The 21,873-nt window shown below is 39.8% G+C and overlaps 1 protein-coding gene across 2 annotated transcripts; it reads right to left on the bottom strand.

The window, feature by feature from the left end:
• Window positions 1–13,093: 13,093 nt before the first annotated feature.
• LOC117443594 (cytochrome P450 4V2-like) lies at window positions 13,094–21,602 on the bottom strand. Of its 2 annotated transcripts, none has more exons than XM_034079484.2 (11): window positions 21,401–21,602; window positions 21,163–21,275; window positions 20,622–20,707; window positions 16,003–16,193; window positions 15,858–15,927; window positions 15,628–15,754; window positions 15,361–15,534; window positions 14,767–14,869; window positions 14,008–14,142; window positions 13,708–13,896; window positions 13,094–13,592 (listed from the first exon to the last, which is right to left on the bottom strand). In XM_034079484.2, exons 1-11 carry the CDS (start codon window positions 21,591–21,593, stop codon window positions 13,423–13,425), a joined length of 1,551 nt encoding a protein of 516 aa, XP_033935375.1. In that variant the 5' UTR covers window positions 21,594–21,602; the 3' UTR covers window positions 13,094–13,422. The 2 variants fall into 2 exon arrangements, with proteins under 2 accessions (XP_033935375.1, XP_033935376.1); XM_034079485.2 differs by having other exon boundaries at window positions 13,717–13,896.
• Between the last annotated feature and the right edge of the window lie 271 nt (window positions 21,603–21,873).

Genomic DNA, 21,873 nt, shown 5'->3' with positions numbered 1-21,873 from the left:
GCCAAACCTCTCATTCGCATATAGGCTATCGGCAGGCTAAATCAACCCACATCTGTGTTTTTGCCTGCTCTTGCCAGGATGTCTAAGATAGTTAAACGTTGTGCTGTTGTTGGCTGCAAGACTCGGGACAGGGGACTGCATGCAATGCCATCGGTGGAAAAAGAAATGAATCTGTGGCTAGACTTCATTTACAAGGGACATTTGCCAGAAGACCACGGCAGATTTCTGTTTGTGTGTTCCAAACATTTTATGACGGACATGTTTATGAACTTGTCTTAAGTCCAACACGGATATGCCTCCAAAGTAATGCTAAACCCGGGATCAATACCAACCATCCGGGACCAGGCCAGTGAGGACACATCCAATTTTGAAGCTGTAAGTTTTTATTTAGCGGTGTTTTTCCTGATAAAGCTATCTCTAGCTTGTAGCATGTAGCTTCGCCGTATCAATGTCGCCTCAAGCCCAAATAGTAATCGGTTAGGTGTTTATATATTTTTGTAGCATTTTATTGTGTACGCTCCACAGTCTTTGCTTTGTCTTTTATTTGAATTATCAGGCATTTGCTAACATGTTCAGACATACTGCCGTAATGGCGATCTGTGTGAAGGCTGTAAAGCCACGCCCTAGGCGATAACACAAGTATTTATTCTCCTATTTACTAGTGTTTTGTATCCTCTAAAATCATATTGAGTAAGTTATAATAACAAACGTAATCTTCTGTAGGCAAGTTCCGTTTTTTCCAGCGTTATATGTAAAAGCTTTTGTGATTGTAGTCTGTAAGAACGATCAGATATCATCGATCTGTAAGCTAAGCTACGCTACGCTAATGAGACATGCTGGTTTTTCCAGCGTTATATGTAAAAGCTTTTGTGATTGTACTCTGTAAGAACGATCAGATATCATCGATCTGTAAGCTACGCTACGCTACGCTAATGAGACATGCTGGTTTTTCCAGCGTTATATGTAAAAGCTTTTGTGATTGTAGTCTGTAAGAACGGTCAGATATCATCGATCTGTAAGCTAAGCTACGCTACGCTAATGAGACATGCCGGTTTTTGCAGCGTTATATGTGAAAGCTTTTGTGTGTTTACTTGTTTGCGCGCATGAATATAAATGGGGGTGTGTTAGGATACAACACTGTGTATGTATGCGAGGGGACACGCACACCACGAGTAAAACTGAGCTAAAGCATGCATGTTACGGTTCAAAACTAACTCAGATTGGAAAAGGCTAAGCAAAGAGCTTTGCTAAATAGAGAGTTTTAGCCCCATCTTTTGGGATTTCAGACTATATTTATCCAAATAGTATTTTCTCATCCTGAATACTAAGTTGAGATGATTTTGTTCTAACTATGTGTTCTTCTTTACAGGCCAGCACCTCACATACTTACTAATTAGTGACAATTTGTACATCCTTTGCTATTATTTACATTTGTTTGTATCATGGCGGAAATTAAAGACTGTACCTGGCAGCCCTGCACTACAATGAAAACGCTGAGCGTGCACAAGCCACTACATCCACTGGAAACCCTCTGTATAAACTGCAGTTCCCAAAGGCCAGGAAGGGAGAATGCAGAGCAAAACCAGTAAAGACTGACCCCACATTCCGTAAGTGTTTAAAATATGTATTATACAACTATTTACAAATATAAAATAAAAAAATTAGAAAGAAGTTTCAGTTTTTTACATGCATATACTAATCTAAACCACATTTTTTGTTGTTCTTTTTTTACCATTGCACAGCCCTACGTGGCCAACTTGATGGACCTCATCTTCGACCAAGTCTTTGTGGACCCTGCACCATTATGAGCAACCTGACAGGGAGGAGGTCATCGCCGGGTATGCTACACGGTTCAATTTGGCTGCTGTCTGAACCCAACATCGACATTTCACGGATCAGGAAACTCCCTGCGTATCCTGAGGACAACGCAGGCCGGAATCACCACTCTGATCCTGCGTCCAAGGAAGCCCCAGCACCAGCTCACAAAGCTTCTGTAAAAATATTTAGTGTCATTTATACAAAATACAAGTAGGCTACATTTAGTTTTTTTTTATGGGTTTTTTTAACCGTTGATTTTGACAATAAAGTTCTGAGTTAATATCAAAATGTGTTGTGATTATTCATGTTTGGATGGGTAAAGAATATTCTGATTTCAAAAGCATAAGGTTGTGTGTGTATATAATAGTACAATGACAGAATGAAAGATTGCATAAAGCCATATACACCAGTATTTATTTCCATGAACAATATTAGCATTCGTTTTACAATTTCAGTCAAAACAAACAAACCACTCACTGCTCTATTTGCATCAACTGTAGTCCACCATGTTCAGCTCTGTAAATATTCAACGCATTCTGCAGGGAGAACACATTTAGGCACACAGGCTCCAATCCAGGATGGTCCACCATACAGGTTACAGAGTCCTCAAGTTACTGCATCCGTCTTGACACATTGTGATAAACATATATTGAATGACATGTGAACAATGTATTTAAACAGAGAACTTAGTAAAGCTGTCAAAAATGTTACCTGTGGTATCTCCATGCAGCACACATTCTCCGTTCAGAAGGCATCGTGGCGCAATTTGCACAAAGAAGTCAATAACTGAGCTTTTAAAAACACATGAAACTACACACATTGCTGACAACTGAGGTGTTGTTGGAGTTATACTTTTTATCATCCTAAGTTATTCAACTTTCCAACGGTTGTTGCACGATGTTGGAAGAAAAGGACTGTAAACTATTAATAAACGCAATGAGGCCATTGTATATATGCTGAAAATATGAATGTCTCCCTTTATAAATATATATATATATATCGCTGTTTTTGCGTTACAAACTGTACACATTGCATTCTTGCTAATTAGCCAAAATATGAACGGAATAAGGAGCAAGCATCGTAACAGAGTAAAATAAATAGGGACAACAGCTTGTCAGCTAACCATTCAGAAACGTCCTGCTGCAACCGAGATTTTTGCACCTCCACCAAAACCTCCGCTGCTTCAGGGTCAGTTTCTGGATCAAATTGATAATATGCTTGAACACATGCATTGCTCTGAGATGACATGTTTATTCGACACTCGTAATCACAGCAAGCATGGTAACGTGACTCTCGCCGGCTCATGCCTGCTCTTCTGCAGGGGGGCGTGGTCAGCTGCTGCTCAGAATTTTCAAAGACGGGCTTGGAATAGAGCGAAAATGAGCGAAACGAGGCATGTCTAAAAAATGATTTGTTTGGTATTTTGAAAAATAAAATGTATAAATATACCTTATATAGGTATGGTCATACACTATATCATTTAAATATAGCATGATAGGTCTCCTTTAAAAGATTCACATTGCATTCATCCTTCTTCTCAATCACATCAAACAGCCACAGCTCCTTCCATTCCATTTCTCTCACATACCATTCATTCCAACATCTACCAATTAACTCTTTCATCCTTCCAAAAAAAAACAACAAGACCACCCCTGTTTTAATTAATATACAGCCACAGCTTCCTCGTTTATCCTGCTCCCAGCCTTATCACGTATATCCTCTTCTTCACTCTCTTCCTGACTTCCACCCTCCTCTTCCTCCATTCCATTCTCCGCTGTGTTTTCCACCTGGGCACTTTCTCTCCCCCTGGCTCCGCTCGCCCTCTCCTCCCGAGTCACACAGTCCCGAGCATAGTGTCCCTGCTTGGCACATTTATGGCATCTAAACTCCGGGCATTCTTTGTATAAATGCCCTGGCCTTATGCACATCCTGCAGACCGGTACCTGCTTATCGCGGATCACCCTGAAGTATCCTGGCCCCTCTAGAGTCTCGAACCTTGTGGAGTACGGAAGTGACCGCACTTCCTTATTGAATTCCACTCTCATAAACCTCGTCCCATCAACCACATCAGTGCCAGGCCACATTCTTATATTTATTGCCGAGACAGGCAGAACCCCCCACATTGCCAATCTGCCTTTAATTCTAGTGTCCAATATATATGAAGGTATATTTAGGAATGACACCGTGAGCTCTTTTGCCATGGAGTCTCTGCCCCGCACCATAGCCCCATTGATTCTTATTCCATCCAACAGTTGATTTTTTCCTTTTTCTTCAGCCATTGTCACTTCATATAGCCCATCTCCTTTAACCCGACATCCCATCACAACCCCACATTCTTTCTTAACTCCTTTTAGCAGATCCATAACAGTCTTCTTCTTTCGTATAACGTTAGATGTCCAACTCGGTGTCGTGTAGCCATGCCCGCATCTCTGGTCCTAGGTCGAAGAGGCTGGCTTCCGAGGGTGGTCTATATAAGGGGCAGATGGTGATTATATGGACAGCGGTCTGCTCAGGGTCACCGCACTCGCATGCCGCACTGTCCGCCAAGCCCCACGTCTTCATCGAGGTTTTAAAGCGACCGACCCCAGTTCGTAGACGGTTCAGAGTGGTCCACTGCCGGCGCGGTAGGTCGTCTCCTCCAATGGTGCATCCATAACAGTTACCACTGCTTTCCCACTTTCAACCGCCACCACCACTGTCAGTTCCTTTTTATATTTCTCCTCCTCCACAATCAACTCAAACTCCTCTCTCACCTCCTTTTGTTTTCCTACTCCTGTTTTTTCATTTTGTCCATTCGCATTTTCGTTGTCATTGTCCTTTCCTTTTTCATTCACAGATGTCCCGTCCTTCTCCGCACTCTGCTTTAATGAGTCAATGTCCGTGATCCGTGGCGCAGTTGATAAATCCATTCCCGTTTTGTTTGCCAGTTTATCCATCCGATCGAAAAAAAAACACACAGGTCGGGGGAAACCCCCAGCCAGCAAGGCTGTTTGGGGGGACTCAGAACAAAAAAAAAACCCAACTATAAGTTTGACGAAACAAAAGAGATCCACAAAACAAACAATTCACTTCCTTCCTCCTGAGACCAAAGTCACGCACGTCCTCTCACAGACCAAGCCCCTACTGACTGAGCCACTGCCAAACATTTGCAACCTGTCTCTCAGGTGCTCCCAATCCTCCATCAAACCCTGTATAAAGGATTGAGGAGCTGTTGCACCCCTCTTCCCTTCCCCTCTGAAGTGTGTTGTCTCTGTGTGAGACCTGTTAGTCTGTGTAGTGTTAGAAGATGTGCTACATTGTTTCTTTTGACATGGTTCTTTGTTATTGCTTTCTTTTGTAAGAAAGTTGTTTTCTTTTGTCTTCAGTTTGTTTTGTAACTTGGCTAGTGAGCCCTCTTTATTTTTGATTAATTAAACAATATATTTTAAGTTTGAAAATGAGTTTTTTTCGCCTGGTTATTTTATACTTTTTTATTTCCCTTTCACCCTAGTCTATTAGGGACCGTAACAGAAATTATTGTGGAAAGATTGTTATGAGCCGCGTTCACACTGCAGTACTTTTCCCACTTTAGTTATAGTTCCGAAATGTATCTCAAAAAGAGCTGGAACTAAAATGAGTTAATCAGAACCTTTTCACCCCCTTTTCCGTCCCTACTAGAGAGCAGGTACTTTCGTGGGAGAAAAAGGTTCCTATGTCTGATTGGCTGGGCGGATTGCAAACCACGCCCCGTAAAACTCCAAAAAAGTGTTGTGAAGCCGCCATTTTATTATCCTCGCATTAGCATTATTAGCATTAGCATTAGCCCAGCGCACAAATGCAGAGAGACTAATTTATTGCAACACAAAAAACATGGGAGCGGTGGAGATGAGGAGGTGTCGGCGTTCTGGCGATTTACTCGGAAGGCTTCAGTAGAAGCTGCTGGGAGTCCCAGCAGCTTCTACTGAAGCCAGTCCCTAACTCCGGGGACTTCAGGTGGCAGTATAAGCCGTGAAGTTGTTTGCAGCCAGCCAGTAAACCCAAAGCAGAAGAAGAAGTGACGTCAGCGGCTTGATTTGCCTAATCCTCCCCCAGGAACTTATTCTGGTGTGAACGTGATCTGTACTTAGTTCATGAGAACTAAAGAGTTCTCATGAACTAAAGGTGGAAAAGTACTGCGGTGTGAACGCGCCTATGGAGTCAAAGTAAAAGAGGGTCTAGGTGCTGATGCATTGAAGTGTGTGTGGTTTGTAATTCTTGCCCCACTGTAGTGAAATTGGAGCCATGACCTACATTTCAAACAATTTAGCTGTGAGATTAAGTATATGTGTACTTCAAAGGAGAGGAAAAATCTGTGGCCTTGAGCCATGTGCACATGTCCACCTCAAAGTTTGTGGCTAACTCTCAGATGTTTCTATTGGAACAGTAAAGATAGCCGATGTGGTTATTTTGACCCCAAGAAATCCTATAATTTCTCAGGCTGCTATATCTTCAGTAGTAGTATTTCAGATTGTCTGGTTTGTGTGATCCTTGCCTCGCACTCATGTTCATTTTCAATTTGTCCTTCCTTCAGTCTTCTGATCTTTATTATCAGGGTGTACCAATAAGTCAGTCAAGTCGCTTCAGCTGATTCAAAATGCTGCAGCTCGTGTACTAACCAGAGTTAGGAAAAGGGACCACATTACTCCTGTTCTGGCTGCCTTACACTGGCTCCCTATAGAACACAGGATAGAATTTAAAATTCTTCTTCTCGCCAACAAAGCCCTTAATGGGCAGGCGCCATCTTACCTTAAAGAACTCATTATACCCTACTGTCCTACTAGGGCATTGCGTTCCAATAATGCAGGGTTGTTGGTTGTTCCTAGAGTCTCTAAAAGTACAATGGGAGCCTGAGCCTTTTCTTATCAAGCTCCACATTTGTGGAATCAGCTTCCAGTTTGTGTTCGGGCGGCAGACACCCTATCCGTTTTTAAGAGTACGCTTAAGACCTTCCTTTTTGATAAAGCTTATAGTGATAAAATAAAATAATCTAATAAGAGTGCATTGACGTAGATACGTTGTGCCTCTTCACCTATACATTTGAGTTCTTACTCTTTCACTTAAAACCTAAAAACTTAGATCTTATATTTAAAACTTTATCCAAACCTTTCCCCTCTATGACCTCTCAAGGTTTATTAGAGGGTAACAGGTTGCAGAGAACGCCTAGCCCGGCCGGGGAGTGTGGAACGTAGTCACTGACCCTCTCCTACCTCTGACAAATTCAGGTTCCAATGGGGACCTTTTTCCCTGTGTGTGCCTCTCCACCTCTGTTTCCTACTTCTTACTTGCTACCCTTTTCCCTCAACCTATCCTAAGGGAGTGAATGTATGTAGACACGTTAGTTTAGCTGCTATAGGCTTGGACTGTTGAGGGGGGCACCTTACTCCGTCTTTCTGGCTGTTTGTACCTGTGTACTCTCATGTTCCGATTAACCCAGTAATCCGATTACTTAAGTTACCCAGTAATCTCTTTTTTGTGTCCATGTATATGCCGGGATCCTGAGTCGAGGCTAATCATGTTGCTGTGGTCGTGTGTCCTGGATCCTCTATCCTGAATACTGGATCTGAGTCCTGGACTTCGAGTCGTGGCTGAACCTGTCTCTGTGGTCCTGCCAGACTCTCATCATACTACTTCACTGATGGCTCCCACAAGATTGCTGACATCCTCGTGGATTCATCTTCTTATTATAGACACATGCATTTCCAAACATTTGGACTACCTATGTTGCAAATGTATTATCTTTTCAATTTACACACGGCATCTATTGCACGTCTGTCCGTCCTGGGAGAGGGATCCCTCCTCTGTTGCTCTCCCTGAGGTTTCTCCCATTTTTCCCTTTAAACTGGGTTTTCTTTGGAAGTTTTTCCTTGTACGATGTGAGGGTCTAAGGACAGAGGGTGTCGTATTGTCATACTGATATTCTGTACACACTATGAAGACCACTGAGACAAATGTAACATTTGTGATATTGGGCTATATAAATACATATTGATTGATTGACTTCTGCTCCCCTGCTTACCTCATTTGTTTTCCCCTCCATCTAATCTCAGACACTTCCTGTTCGACTGTTTGTCTTCCTCTTTCTCCTTCGCTTTCTCCATCGACATCTACCTGCGTCCGTCCATATTGGACAACACCATCCTGAATTGGGTTTGATCTCTATAAGCAGCATTTATTTGAAGTGAAACAGACTGAATTGAGGTTGGCAGATAGAGGAGAGCGAAAGAGATGGGTGGTGACACTGAGTGCTGCATGGTGTGGTGTGGTGTGGTGTGGTGTGGTGTGGTTGTGTATAAGCCAGGCTTGGGGAGTAATGTAATGTATATAGTATTCAGGATACAAAAAAGATAACTATATTTCCTTACAATTACATACAAATAAAACATAATCAGATTACTGTTACATTTCTTTTTAAATTGGGAATAATTAGAAGGATTACATTGTTACTGAAAACAATTAATCAAACAACAAACAAACAATTAATCAAAAGAGCTTAGTTTATTGTGTAATAAACTGATTTTTTCTTTCAAGCTGTACTGTTCTTTAGGTTAATACCATACATTTGAATCTCTACACGTACTTCCTGAATTTGCTTTATAGTTTTACTTTCATTGGTTCACTTTTTTTTATTCAGTAGGTGAACTCATATTGTACAAATGTAGTGCTTGTGAGCTGAACTGAATGTATAAAACTCAAATGCATAATGTTCTGTTAGCTCAGCTTTTTTTTAATCAAATATGATATAGATTATAGAGGACAAATGTACCCAGAAGAAAACAGTTTAATTGAATTTCTTATTCATAATTGGTCACTTAAAAAAAATGTTCTCTTTTTTATTATTTTATACATATTTTTATGACAGAATAGTGCTGCTAGTAAAAACGTGGATTGTAAAACTGGAGTTGCCTTTTTCAACTAATCCCATTGAAATACCAAAGACGAGTTTTACTACTTACTGTCTTTCTCTTTTTATACCCAGGATGTCGCACTTAACAATAACACAAATAGGTTCATTGATGGGCTTTTGATACACAGACACTATTGAAAGTGCAATTAGTAAAGTTTAAACAATGTGGAATTTACAGGGAATTCCTTTAGTTGATAAATAAAAGTGAGGATCAACATTATTATAAGGCATAAGCTACTTCTGTACAGCTTTATACTAAACTTGAGAAACATCCAGCGAGTCACCTATCATGCTATATTTAAATGATATGACACTTGACGCCTTCAAAAGGGCCCTCAAGTCCCATCTGTTTGCCAAGGCTTTCGGCCCCTAATCGATCTGTTGTTTTGTCTGTCTGACTTTTGTTTTGTTATGTTTTTTTTTGTTTTTTTTGCCCTACTACTTGTAAAGCGACCTTGGGTCCCTTGAAAGGCGCTATACAAATCAAAGCTATTATTATTATTATTATTATTATTATTATTATTATTATAGTGTATGACCATACCTATATAAGGTATATTTATACATTTTATTTTTCAAAATACCAAACAGATCATTTTTTAGCCATGCCTCGTTTCGCTCATTTTCGCTCTATTCCAAGCCTGTCTTTGAAAATTCTGAGCAGCAGCTGACCACGCCCCCCTGCATAAGAGCAGGCATGAGCCGGCGAGAGTCACGTTACCATGCTTGCTGTGATTACGAGTGTGGAATAATCATGTCATCTCAGAGCAATGCATGTGTTCAAGCATATTATCAATTTGATCCAGAAACTGACCCTGAAGCAGCGGAGGTTTTGGTGGAGGTGCAAACATCTCGGTTTCAAATTTCAAGGCAACATGAGCTTGTAAAGATAGTGTGCAGCTATTTGCAAATGACAGCCAGTTGGTTGCTTTTGGATTACACTAGTTCCCTCGTGGTGAAATTGAACTTGTCATATTTAAATCAGAATCTAGAAGAGTTTATAATTGTACATGATAAGGGGATGAGAAGATTGAATTAAACGCATTGGATCCAAGCCAAAGTCCCAGCCAAATTCCCTGACTGGACATCTGGTAATTAACTTTTGAAAGGGACTTTGCACGTTATCGTGTGTCATTCAAGTGTCAGAACACAGATAATCTGAGACCCACAGGCTCTAAACTGTACACATGCTGAGTACAGCTGTCACTCATCATGAAACCACTGGGCATTAAGACAGTGCTGTTTGTGCTGTTCTCACTCTCCCTTTACTCGCTGACTGACATACACACACACACACACACACACACACACACACACACAAAGTACAGAACACAGGAACTCATGGATGTCCTTCCACGGCACACACTTATGTAAGCATACACTGCTGCCTCTCTCTGGACATCAATTTGAACTACACATTATTTAAAAGCAGGTTAGTTTAACTAAGGTCATTTTGTAAATGACTGATACTTGCTCAGTATGTGAGGCTCTATTGTGTCCTTAAAGCATATGGTTTATTCCTCTCTCTGTGGAGTCACAATAATTCAAACTCTAATTAACAAAGTATCACGTGTGGAAGTGAAATAAGAAAGGTATAATCATTTGCCCGCCTTGAAGTGGTTTAATTCCATAACATCACAATGCCCAAGGACGTATGGGGAGAGCAGTCAGATTGAAATCTTTCATGTTGTTTTTATTGTGTTTTCCAAATGTTTGTCCTTACAGTCTAGAAGGATCACAACACAGAACATTTTCAACAAAAGAACAACAGTATTGAGTTTGTGGGACAAACTGTAAAAACAGAAATTCATCCTTGTCAAATTAAGCATTGTCTGCAGAACTTAAATACAGGACGCCATAGTATATTAATCCATACAAATATAGATTTTTAGATAGCAGATGTTTTACACTCATTGTTCTGAAATATGACGGGTCAAAACAATTGAAAACCATGCACTGATACATATATTTTTCAACAAATAACAAAAGGATTATGGAAAAAACGATCACTTATAAACTGATTCACATACCATGGCTGAACTTGTGAAACACCTCTCTTAGATAGGCTACTTCTCTGCAATGTGAATTCACCCTTTGCCTCTCTTTATTAATCATTCATTGACCCCATGGATAATCTTGTGTCCCCAAATGTGCTGACCAGGGCTTTATTGCTTCATAGATTATTTGTTTTGGAATCCAAAACTGTGCAAATGTCTGCAAATATTTATTTTATCTTCTGCCAGTGTCACATGTCCAGCTATCGAATGCCTTGCATGTTAAACAACAATGTTCTGGAACTGGTATTCTCTCTTTCTTGTTTAAATTATACTACTGTAAAAATGTAGCTTCCTCACTGTTGCTGCAAGTAACTGAAATGTTGAGAAATATGACTTTGCTGCCATGCAAAGTAAAATATAACTGCCAGGCAGGGGAGAGTTGAGGGACCTTTGGCAGACCAATAAGGTTAGTCTGTTGCAACCTCATCTTTATCCATTTGCTGTTTTGTTGCACTCTAATAAATAAACACCCACAAAAAATTGCTTGGCCTGTGAAGAGGAATCATATTCAGACAGTACTACAACAAAATCCATAAATATCTGCACTAAAGTTTGCGGATATCCACACACTTTAAAGGTCCCCTATTATACTTTCATCAATATATTATAGGTCTCAGATATATACAAAACATGGCTCCAAATACCAAACAGATCATGCATTGTAACATCTCATAAACCCCTCTGTTTCAGCCCTGTTTCAAAAGTGCTGATTCTGGGTCTGCTTTAGAATCTAAAGTAACAGACCCAGAATCATTGGGAGTGGCACCTTTTCATCTAAAGTTTAGATGAAAATAAGGAGCCCCTCCCAACGCCCCTCTGTGAGATATTTGGTTAAAAAGAACACAATGGTGCTCTAGGAGGAGATTCAGGTGATAAGGTGAGGGGGGTTACCTTGGTTGGTGATTGGCTAATGGTTACACAAGCCAAAAAGTCTTTATGACATCATAAAGTGGCCAAAATCTGATCAGCTCATTTTCAGACAGGTTTTTATATAAATGGATCAGGACAAAACGAGAGAGAAATTTTTTTCCTCAAACTTTCAGAATCTCTTTACACCGAGGGGAAACATGTTTATAAAAGACATGAACAAGTGGATTTTGCATCATAGGTCCCCTTTAATGTTTACATTCATTCTTTGAATATTTTCCACCAAGTCAATTTAAATGCTTTATAGTTTGAAACTTATCCACTTAGCACATTCGTAATGTCCTAAAATCCTCATACTGTGACCACTGAATCTGGTCTGAATTTCCTTTATTTTAGCCATTTATTAGATAATATCAGCCTCATTTGGAGCGGAAGAGCCTCAGCTCCATCCAGCCATTGATTTGAGTGCTCAATAATTCAAATAATAGTATGAGGGTAGAGCCGGCAATGAATCACCAGTCATGTTGTTTTGGTGTTAGGAAATGATCCTTGCAGGCATGCCAGCTAAATCCTCTTATGACGTTATGGATGGGGTCATTTGCAATTGCGCCATGCTTTGATTACACGGTGGGACAATGGATCTTTCTGACCTCAATGTGATTTTGAAGAGTTTTGCTCACAAACTGAATGGATGCTCCAAGACTTCCACACACCAGGTTGATTGGACGTAGGGAGTTTTACTTAAATAGTACTGAAAAGCTTTTTGACAATGTTCAGAGTTAAATGTGAGTATTTGTGTAACAGGGATGGTCTGATGGAAAATGTGCCTTCCAGTTACATTGTGGAATATGTTTACCAATTAGAAAATGGGTATAATGTCGGCATATGGCATGTGCTGTAACCATGTGGCATCCAACACACTCCCCAAGTCACACAAACAGTCTTTCTCAGTCGGAATAACACAAGAAAACAAGACCGAGACCGATACAGGGTCGAGGATGAACAATGAACATTATACAGCTAGGGGTTTGATAATCAACATTATGCAACAAATCCAGCACGAATGAAAGGCTTGAATTTGTTATGATGTTTGTACATGAAATTAATATGTAAGTGTTTCTTATTAAGCCCAGCCCTGCATCTCTCCGAGTTAAAGTCTCTTTCTACAGAGACTTTCTGCTTAAGATGTTTTATCACAAAATAAAACATCATGAGCATTTCAATATTTGTAGGTTTCCTAGATTTGCAGGTATTAACAGGAGGTATAGCAGAAACGAATGATACCAATATTCCTTTTCTTTTAAAGCAAACAACTTAGAAAAATGGATGGCAGTGACTAAAACCAGTGAGGAAGCGCCATTATCTCATCATAACATTTGCTTCAAAGCCACATTTGTTAAAGAAAGTTTTATTAACATTAGTTCCAAAATACTGGTATTGCTTAGCTCTTCATAACAATATAATACCTACAATTAAATACATATTTTTACAGGGATTTTTCTACATTCTTGGTTGTGGTTGTTGTTGAGTTAGAGTTGTGCATTATGTAGCTAATTCAAGGAAAGAAAACAATCAACAGTCTTCATTTATTGTCATAAAGCTTAGTTTTTTGTAATTATAAAGACTATAATGATGAGAAGGTTGTAAAATCCAAACACCAAGATCACAACTCTCCCTGACCTCTCTAAGACCATTTAAATAAATAAATAAATACAAATCCATAAAAATCTCAATAGCTTCTGTCAACCTGAGCAGGTGCTAGTTTGATACAATTCTCTTTTCCAGTTTAATAGTGATGCCCTTCTCTGGTCGCAGGATGAGCTCTCCTAAAGGCCGCAGATCTTCACGTTTCTGACTAGCTTCAACACTAAAGTTACGCAGGATGGCTGCCAAGACCACCTTTTCCTCCATGAGAGCGAAACGCTGACCTGAGGGGGATTACAAACAAACACAATCAGTGGTTACTCTCCAGAGAATCTCTGAGGAAAATATGGAAAATATGCTTAACAGATCTGATCAACTATAGACAATCAAACCTTTCACCTTTCTTACCGATACAGTTGCGGAGTCCAGCGGAGAAGGGGATGTACGCATACGGAGGCCGTCCCACTGCATTCTCAGGCAGGAAGCGCTCAGGCCTGAACTCCTCAGGCTCAGGGAAGTAGCGCCGGTCACGGTGGAGAGCGTAGGTCAAAACAATGGCATTTGCACCTTTGGGCACCTTGAAACCATCTACAGGTATAAATAAACTGAGTTACTGTTATAAAAGTGTGGTTTTTATTTTTGTACAATAAATGTAATCTCACAAAGAATGTGCTGTTTTAATAAAGTGTGATCACTCACTGATATGGCAGTCTTCACCAATGTTGCGGGCAAAGAAAGGCACAGAGGGAAACAGTCGCAGGGCCTCCTTGATCACACACTCCAGGTATTTGAGCTTCTTTAGGTCCTCCATGTTAGCAGGCCGGTTAGATGTACCTTTGTCCAATAAACAAAAACAGTGTTAAAGTCAGAACGTAGTACATAAACCTCACAGAGTGTAAATGAGGTCAGACTGCTAACGTTTTGCACTTTCTCCTACTTCTATATCCTTGACATATATTCTACTTCTATGGTAGATAAGAGTTTGATAGTACTACATTGTTTAAGTTACACACCCCATTGATGTGTTGCTTTTAATTAGGAGTTAAAAAGTCACTGCTTTACTGCCTACATTTCAATAGATGTCTATAGATCTAATTCAAGAAATCTGCAGTTAGTTAATGTAAATAATAATTTAACTTTTAAATAGGCCTATTACACCAAAATACAGTAACAAAATAAAGAACATCAACCTGGTGTTAGCTTAGCATCTGTTACTTCAACAGAACCAACCAGCTTACTTCATGAAAAAATGCTTTGAGGCCATCGTAAATCCACAAAGGAGTGAAAATAATTCAATTATTTTTTATGTTTTTAGGCAAATATTTTCACAGCTAATATCTCTGTAAAAGCCCCATTAGACTTGTAACGGATACATCTGAGTCAAAAGGCCTTTGGGAAGGAAAACAAATGATGTCATGAAAGTGGGAAGGTGTGGTATTTGGGGAGAGGGCATGTTACCGAACACCTCCTGGAGCTCTTGTTGAACTCGGCTGTGCACCTCGGGGTGGGCACCCAGCAGATGCATGGCCCAGTTCATGGAGGCTGCTGTAGTGTCATGGCCCTGCAGAAAAAGGGGTGTTGAATACAAATGTAATAGAAAATACTTACGACTGTGAGGCTGGGTTAATTGATTTTGTTAGGACCACTTGGGGACAGAGAAAAAAGCTTGAAAATGAGCCATAAAATAATAAAGTGAATATAGTGAATTTGTTGTTGTACACATTCAGCAGACACGGAAAAGCATTAGCAGTGCTTTGCTGTTTTGGTTTTCGAACAATTCAGTCAAGTCTAATATAGTTTCATGAACTATTTTTTAACTAACCTAATACAAGTAACACAAAGTTCAAACATTAACACAATACATGATAAAGACAGTCAGTCATGATTTGATATGATAAAGATTGTTTGATTGTTTCTATTAGGGTATGACAGTGTGTTGTGGAAGTGTATCATATGCTCATGTATGCCAAACTGTGACCAGAGGAATGTGCATTTATGTCGGGGAGAAATACATAAATAAATAATCTTAGTTGTATATTTGTATCCACCAACCTCAAACATAAAGGTGTCCACTTCCTCCTGAATTTCCTGATTGTTCATCCTGTTGCCATCTTCATCTGTGGTCATCAAGAGCATGTCCAGAAATGCTCGTCTTCTCTTTGTGCCATTGTCAAAGTCGTTATCTGATTCAATATGGGACATTTTCTCAGATCTTTCATGTATCACCTGAGAGGAAATGAGGGTTAAGGCTGAATGCTTTATATTGATTAAACAAATACTCAACATCTAGATGTTCAAACCACAGGCTCCATTACTCACTTTGTTTGTAAAGGAGTGCAGGACCTTGAGTGTCCTGTCATGCTCCCGCCCGTCACCAAAGTAATTGTACACAAAGTTAGGCCAAAACCAAGGTGTCCTCTGTCTGCGGCTGATAATGTCACTCATCCTAAACACACAAAGTAAGGATGGAGGCAAAATATTCATAATAATCATACAATTTGACCCAATAACTCTATTATTGTCTGTGTTGTGATGAAAAGATTACTCACTTGTACACACTCTTAACATATTCTGAGTCAGAATTACTCTGGGCGTGAATCTTCTTTCCCATTGCGGTTTCTGAAAAAGAAATGTTGGATATTTGTTGGACATCTTTTTTATTGTCCTAGTCACATTCACTTCAAATATACTCACCACAGATAATGTCCAGGGCACACAGGGTAATGTGATTAAAGCAGTTAAATGGACCCTTCCCCGCCTGCTTCTCCAGCTTCTCCACCAGGATCTCCGCCTGCTCGTTCATCACTTCCAAGAACTCTGTCAGGATGGAGAAGTGGAAGGTGGGGGTCAACATCTTCCGCCGCTGACGCCACTTGGGGCCAGTGCTGACCCAAAGAAGAAGACAACAAAGAGAGTTAAAGGGTTAGGAAGAACAACATCCTATTTACATATCTTTATATAAATCTTAGGTCAAGTTAAAGGACGAAACCAAATGAGAGAGCAGCCTCAACGTCTCCTCTATTCTCCACACATTTGTTGTTTATTTCAATATATATGCTATACATTTTTTGTGCTTATCAATACATTTATTATGCCGCTGACTCCTTCCATATCTCCATCTTATCTGCTCTACTTATAACATTTATTTGACTTTTGAGACTTTGTGTTACAAGCCTGAGCCTGGATTGTAATTTCATTTTTATAATGCACTAACATAAAATTGGCTGTGGACATTCATAATAACAAAATAATAAAGTATGTTTGGAGTGACCCTCTGGCCTTTTTCCTGGTATTTCTGCAGGAACACACACTATTGTTCCCCAGGCGGTGATCCTTTTACTCCACCTTCAGGTTAAATTAATAATTTAATAAAAATAATCACATTTTTAATAAATTAACCACATTAATAATGGTAATCCCTTGAACGTTATCAACCCTCACCCCAAAACCTCAATTTGTATGTTAAATATCCACAAATCAAGTGAACAAATGACTATGCAATTGACTTTTTAAACATTTATAATTCTCTACCACCACCTTCTGGCTGATAGTATATAAACAATGTTTTTCTTTTTAAATGTAAACACACTGCAACTAATAACCTTCTTAGGTCTAATGCAGGGATGGGCAACTTGGGTGGTGGTGGGGGCCACGTCATGTATGTACTGGCCACCATGGGGCCGATTCACTTGGAACACACACACACAAATGCCATGTATTGTATGTAATTATTAACAAATATACTAAGTCTAACATCTTCATTGACATTTTTCAATGTTTCAGGGAACATCCTCTAATAAGCTCTCTAAACAATTATCAGTTCACAGAAATGTTATTTAAGTGGCATGTTTGGATTGAACAGGTTATTTAAGAGTGGAATACAACTTTTTTAAACTATTGGAAAGCACGGAAAATGCGTGTGCATTAAGATTAAACATTAAGATGACATAAACATGAAGTCATGAACACTAACCCTAATTAGTTGTCTAACTTGAACCTAACACACTTGTAGCCTGTCTCTGCTGACGCACAATAAGGGGAGTGTCAACACAGGCACCTCTCAACTCTGCTGTTCCTCGGCGCCGCTTGCTCTCCCTCCCACTGAAATTATGAATGAAAGGTGTATAGTAATCACAGCAGCGACGTGCAGTCAGGGGAGGCAGAGCCTCACCTGTCATACTCCAATATAACGACAAAAAAACTAAAGAAAAGTTTCCAGTTTCTGTGGGGTAAGGTGAGGCAGAGATGAGATCAGCCTCACCTGTCACCCCACAGAACCTGGCTGGAACGCGGGCACTAACTGCATGCCTGTTCCAATCTCACTGTAGGTCACAAAAGTAATGTTTGTCGATTCCCTTATTACATCTATCCTCGTCATCCATTGTCTCTAAATAATAATAAATAATAAATGTTTTGGGTATCCTTTTGTTGAACGGTCTGGTTAAAATTAATCGAAACATCAGACTAAAAAAGTTTTTGAAAATAACAGAATATTTTTGATTAAAGGTGGGGTAGGTAATTTTGGAGAAACCAGCTAGAATGCTCTAGAATTTGAAAATACACAGCCGGAAAAAATCTGCCACTTCCTTACAGAGCCCCTCCTCCAACACACACGAACGCACATATGACCAATGAGGGCACGAGATAAGTTTGTGCACAGATGGAAGGCTGACAGGCAGGTAGGCCATCCAGTTATTTTAGCCGGGCCGGCTGATTGGTCGTGCTTTTTACAGTATTACGGCTTCCACAGATTAAATCTTTTTATGGATTTTTTGTCAAAGCACTTAAGATATTCATTGCTATCGGGATGTTAAGAGCATTCCATGGAATGTAACAAAAAGTGTATCTCGAGCCGGTTTCTCAAACTTACCTATCATTTAAGGTCAAAATATAATATTTGTAAATCTGACTCTGAAAGAGTCTATCTATATAGAGATATAGAGATAGTTCCCAGTACTTAGTTCATCAGAACTCTTTAGTTCTGATGAACTAAAGAGCAGATCGATTGCAGGTCTCCCTTTTGCAGGTCTCCCTTGAAAAAGAGATCTATGATCTCAATGGGACCAATCTGGTTAAATAAAGGTTTGAAATTAAATGAAATGAGATCGCGTTCACACCGGAATAAGTCCCTGAGGGAGGATTAGGCAAATGAAGACGCTGACGTCACTTCTTCTTCTGCTTTGGGTTTACTGGCAGGCCACAAACAACTTCACGGCGTATACTGCCACCCGAAGTCCCCGGCCGGAAGTCCCCGGAGTTGGGGACTGGCTTCACGGCTGGCTGGAAAGGGGGTGAAAAGGTTCTCATGAACTAAGTTCTAGTTCCGGATTAGTTTGGTGTGAACGCAACATTTCAAGAACTATCGGAACTATACTGGGAAAAGTACTCTGGTGTGAAAGCGCCTATTGTTTCATTTTTCAGAAGGTTCGGTTTGCGTTCACACTTTCGGCACGTTATTTTCATGCTGATGTTAATCTGGAGATCAACAGACTCTAGCGGCCCGCGCATTTGATTATATAAATAAGACAACGTCCGATAATTAAGCAATAGCTCACGACAGGCCGTGGTATATCATATGGTCATTATATCACAGCTAAAGGGCGCTGTTCGGCCCGACGCGAAGCAATATGAAAGAAAAATACACACTCCAATTTAAATAGTTTTTATTAGTAAATAATGATGTTCAAAATAAAATAGTCCCTCCGTTGCCTTCTGCACAAAACATAGTGCGAGGTGGTTGCTGAGCAACAACACTAACAGCTAGCGAACATATTAGACAACGTTGATCGATTATTTGGCTATTTATTTACATTAATTTGTATGTTGCCGTTTATTGTGCACACACTGAAAAACTGTCCAGCATCAGTAGAATGGCTTACGAGGTTACTTGTACTAGGCTGAGGTTGTACTAGGCTGTTGCTTGGCGTGGCGAGAATATTGCTCCACATTCTCCGGTGAGTTGGTCTACCTGCTCTTCAGGTAGCTCTGCATGTCGTCGTTTAGGTGCTTTTTTTTCCGGAGATAGGCACTGCTAAATCCACTGACTCCTCCAGTTGTAACGGTTGTAGCTTTTTCTCAGACGCGGAGGGATACTGACTTGTGAAAAGTAACTACAATTCTACCCGTGATATACGCTCATTATATCACGGCTAAGAACCAATCAGATTGCTTGATTTGACTTATCCGTTTTATAAAAAACATTATAACACATATAATGAGAGACGTTCTGCAGTAAGGAGGGGCGACAGGTGGCTCTTACTTTTATGTATTTGACGGAGCATTTCCACGTACTTGTGACGCGTAAATACTGTGCTTCCTATGTGTTGGTGCGGACTGCGTTAACACCAGCGATGAACCGCTCCAGAGTTCACTAGCAAACCTCTTTTAAGCGGACCAGTGTCCGGTTGTTTAGTTCACTTCGGAGGTCTCGGACTGCGTTCACACCAACCCAAAAGAATCGCACCAACCGGTGAAACGCACCAGGGTTCGATTCAACCGGACAATACAAGGCTGGTGTGAATGCGACCATAGATAACACGGCAGGGTCCGTGACAGTTTGTTTTCATCTGATTTCAAATAAACAAAGTCTTTGCTTTTAGAATATTAAACTTGTTTCGCCAAATTCAGATGATAAATACAACTTTGAAGCTTGTAAAGGCATAATTGCAAGTGGAACTTAACGTCACAGCAGGCATAACAACAGCCGGTGTTTCTTGTGAGTGTTTACCCGGGAAACAAACGCATCAAAGATTCTTTCGCGGTATTTGGCTGCCGAACAAAATCATGTTGGCTCCCGATGTAACTAGGAGTCTAGTGGACGGTATCAGTACTACAAGTAAAACATATATATATATATTTCTTTTTATTAATTACAATGTTTATAAATGAATCCGCAAAAAGAGGAGGTGGGACCACCATTTGCCCATCCCTGGTCTAATGTAACAAAGTAGATTTACTCAAGTACTGTACTTAAGTAATACATTTAGGTACTTAAAGTGTACGTGAATATGTTTACATCATGCTAATTTGAGCGTTTACTTCATTACATTTTTGTTGTTTTTACTCCACTACATTTTACACCTTTAGTTACTGGTTACTTTGAAGATTTAGATTAATAATACAAAACATAAATCGACACATATTATATTACACTGTAATATTATAGGTTAAGCTATATAAAATAATTAAAATAAACCCCCACCTTTACCATGTTCAACAGTGAAGTGGTGAATACATGTATGCACAATCATTTTAATAAAGTGATTGATAAATATCTGGTGCTTAAAATGTGACTTAAGTAAATAATATGATACCTAGTAAGAAGTCCAGTTCCAAGCCAAGGGTGAAGGAAGGTGTATACATAGGATTTCTCCATATGAACTGCATTGGTCAGAACGGTCTACAAGCAACAAGTGCAAAAAAAACAAACGTAAGAAAGAATAACCAATTAAACAGAAATGTTGTTATTCAATAGCTGCAGATGTGAGCAGTTGCAGTCATGTAGCAGTAGCAGTGGCTGCAGTGTGTAAAAGTGCAATGACATTCAAAAGACCATGTTGTCGGGAGTGCGAGGTTAAGGTCTACTCAGGTTGATTTGCTGAATTGAGTTTCAACGCAGCATGCTTCTGCCTCATGTAATGAGTGTCAAATTAATGAAAGTGCTTCAATATATTTTACAAACACTTTGACTATAATTGCTTTACACAGAATGTGCATTAAAAAAAAGACACACATGTTTTACTCTTATTCAACTACTGAGACTACATATTCAGAAGAAAATGCATGTGGACATTCACAGATACACCCACTGACTGCATACTTGGTGTTTAAATGTAGAGTTGTCAGTCACTGTACCTCAACATTCTCAGCATGAAACAAAATCACACATGGAAGTGTTCCAATCCAGATTTTAAATAGCGGTGCATCCCTGAACTCCTGGACAAAATCCTGAATTTGACCAAAGAAATCTGAGAAAAAAATATATATAATTACATATAGTAATTATATAGCATCAAGTAAACACTAACTTTTTCAGTCAAGTCTTTTGTATCATATGCAGCCTCCTGTAGCAGCATGTTGATTTGTGTCTTACCTCCTGGATTGTTTTTGAATATTAGTGCATTTCCAATGATCGGATATGTTCCTTCCAACTCTGGAATAGGCTTCATTGTGAACCATTTGTGCAGGTAATCACTGAGCAGCCTGTAGGTGATGTAAGTCAGAGTAGCAATGACAAAGCTGGTTCCAAATAAAGCAATAGAGTAACTACCGAGTAACACTGCCATCGTGTCTGCTGTGTCTACTGCATGCAGTGTTTGTGTGTGTTCAAATAGCAGGAGGGCTGAGCACCTGTGCCTTTGCTGCGACATGTGACATGTGTTTGCCCCTCCTTTTCTCTGCAGCCCGCCCACTGACAGATAACTGGTTTAGGATAAGCCCAGTATGTATTCTCATTTTGGCTGTTATTATTTAATTCCCTAAAAGGAAAAAGGAGATGTATAACATGGGAGATAGTCGGGAGATAAATTAGAGTATTAAATGTGGAGGGAAATAAATGATGATTAG

This window comes from Pseudochaenichthys georgianus, unplaced genomic scaffold (genome assembly GCF_902827115.2).
Source record: "Pseudochaenichthys georgianus unplaced genomic scaffold, fPseGeo1.2 scaffold_633_arrow_ctg1, whole genome shotgun sequence".
In the NCBI taxonomy this organism is placed as follows: Eukaryota; Metazoa; Chordata; class Actinopteri; order Perciformes; family Channichthyidae; genus Pseudochaenichthys; species Pseudochaenichthys georgianus.
The sequence above is the reverse complement of the archived record's forward strand: the minus strand, read 5'-3'. Positions and strand labels throughout refer to the sequence as shown.

Excerpts from the sequence above, each read along its gene's own strand:
- LOC117443594 (XM_034079484.2), bottom strand. The coding sequence starts at position 21,593 with ATGGCAGTGTTACTCGGTAGTTACTCTATTGCTTTATTTGGAACCAGC. Across the intron at positions 15,535-15,627 it reads TGCACTCCTTTACAAACAAA|GTGATACATGAAAGATCTGA; the intron begins GTGAGTAATGGA and ends ATTTCCTCTCAG. Across the intron at positions 14,870-15,360 it reads TGGACACCTTTATGTTTGAG|GGCCATGACACTACAGCAGC; the intron begins GTTGGTGGATAC and ends CTTTTTCTGCAG.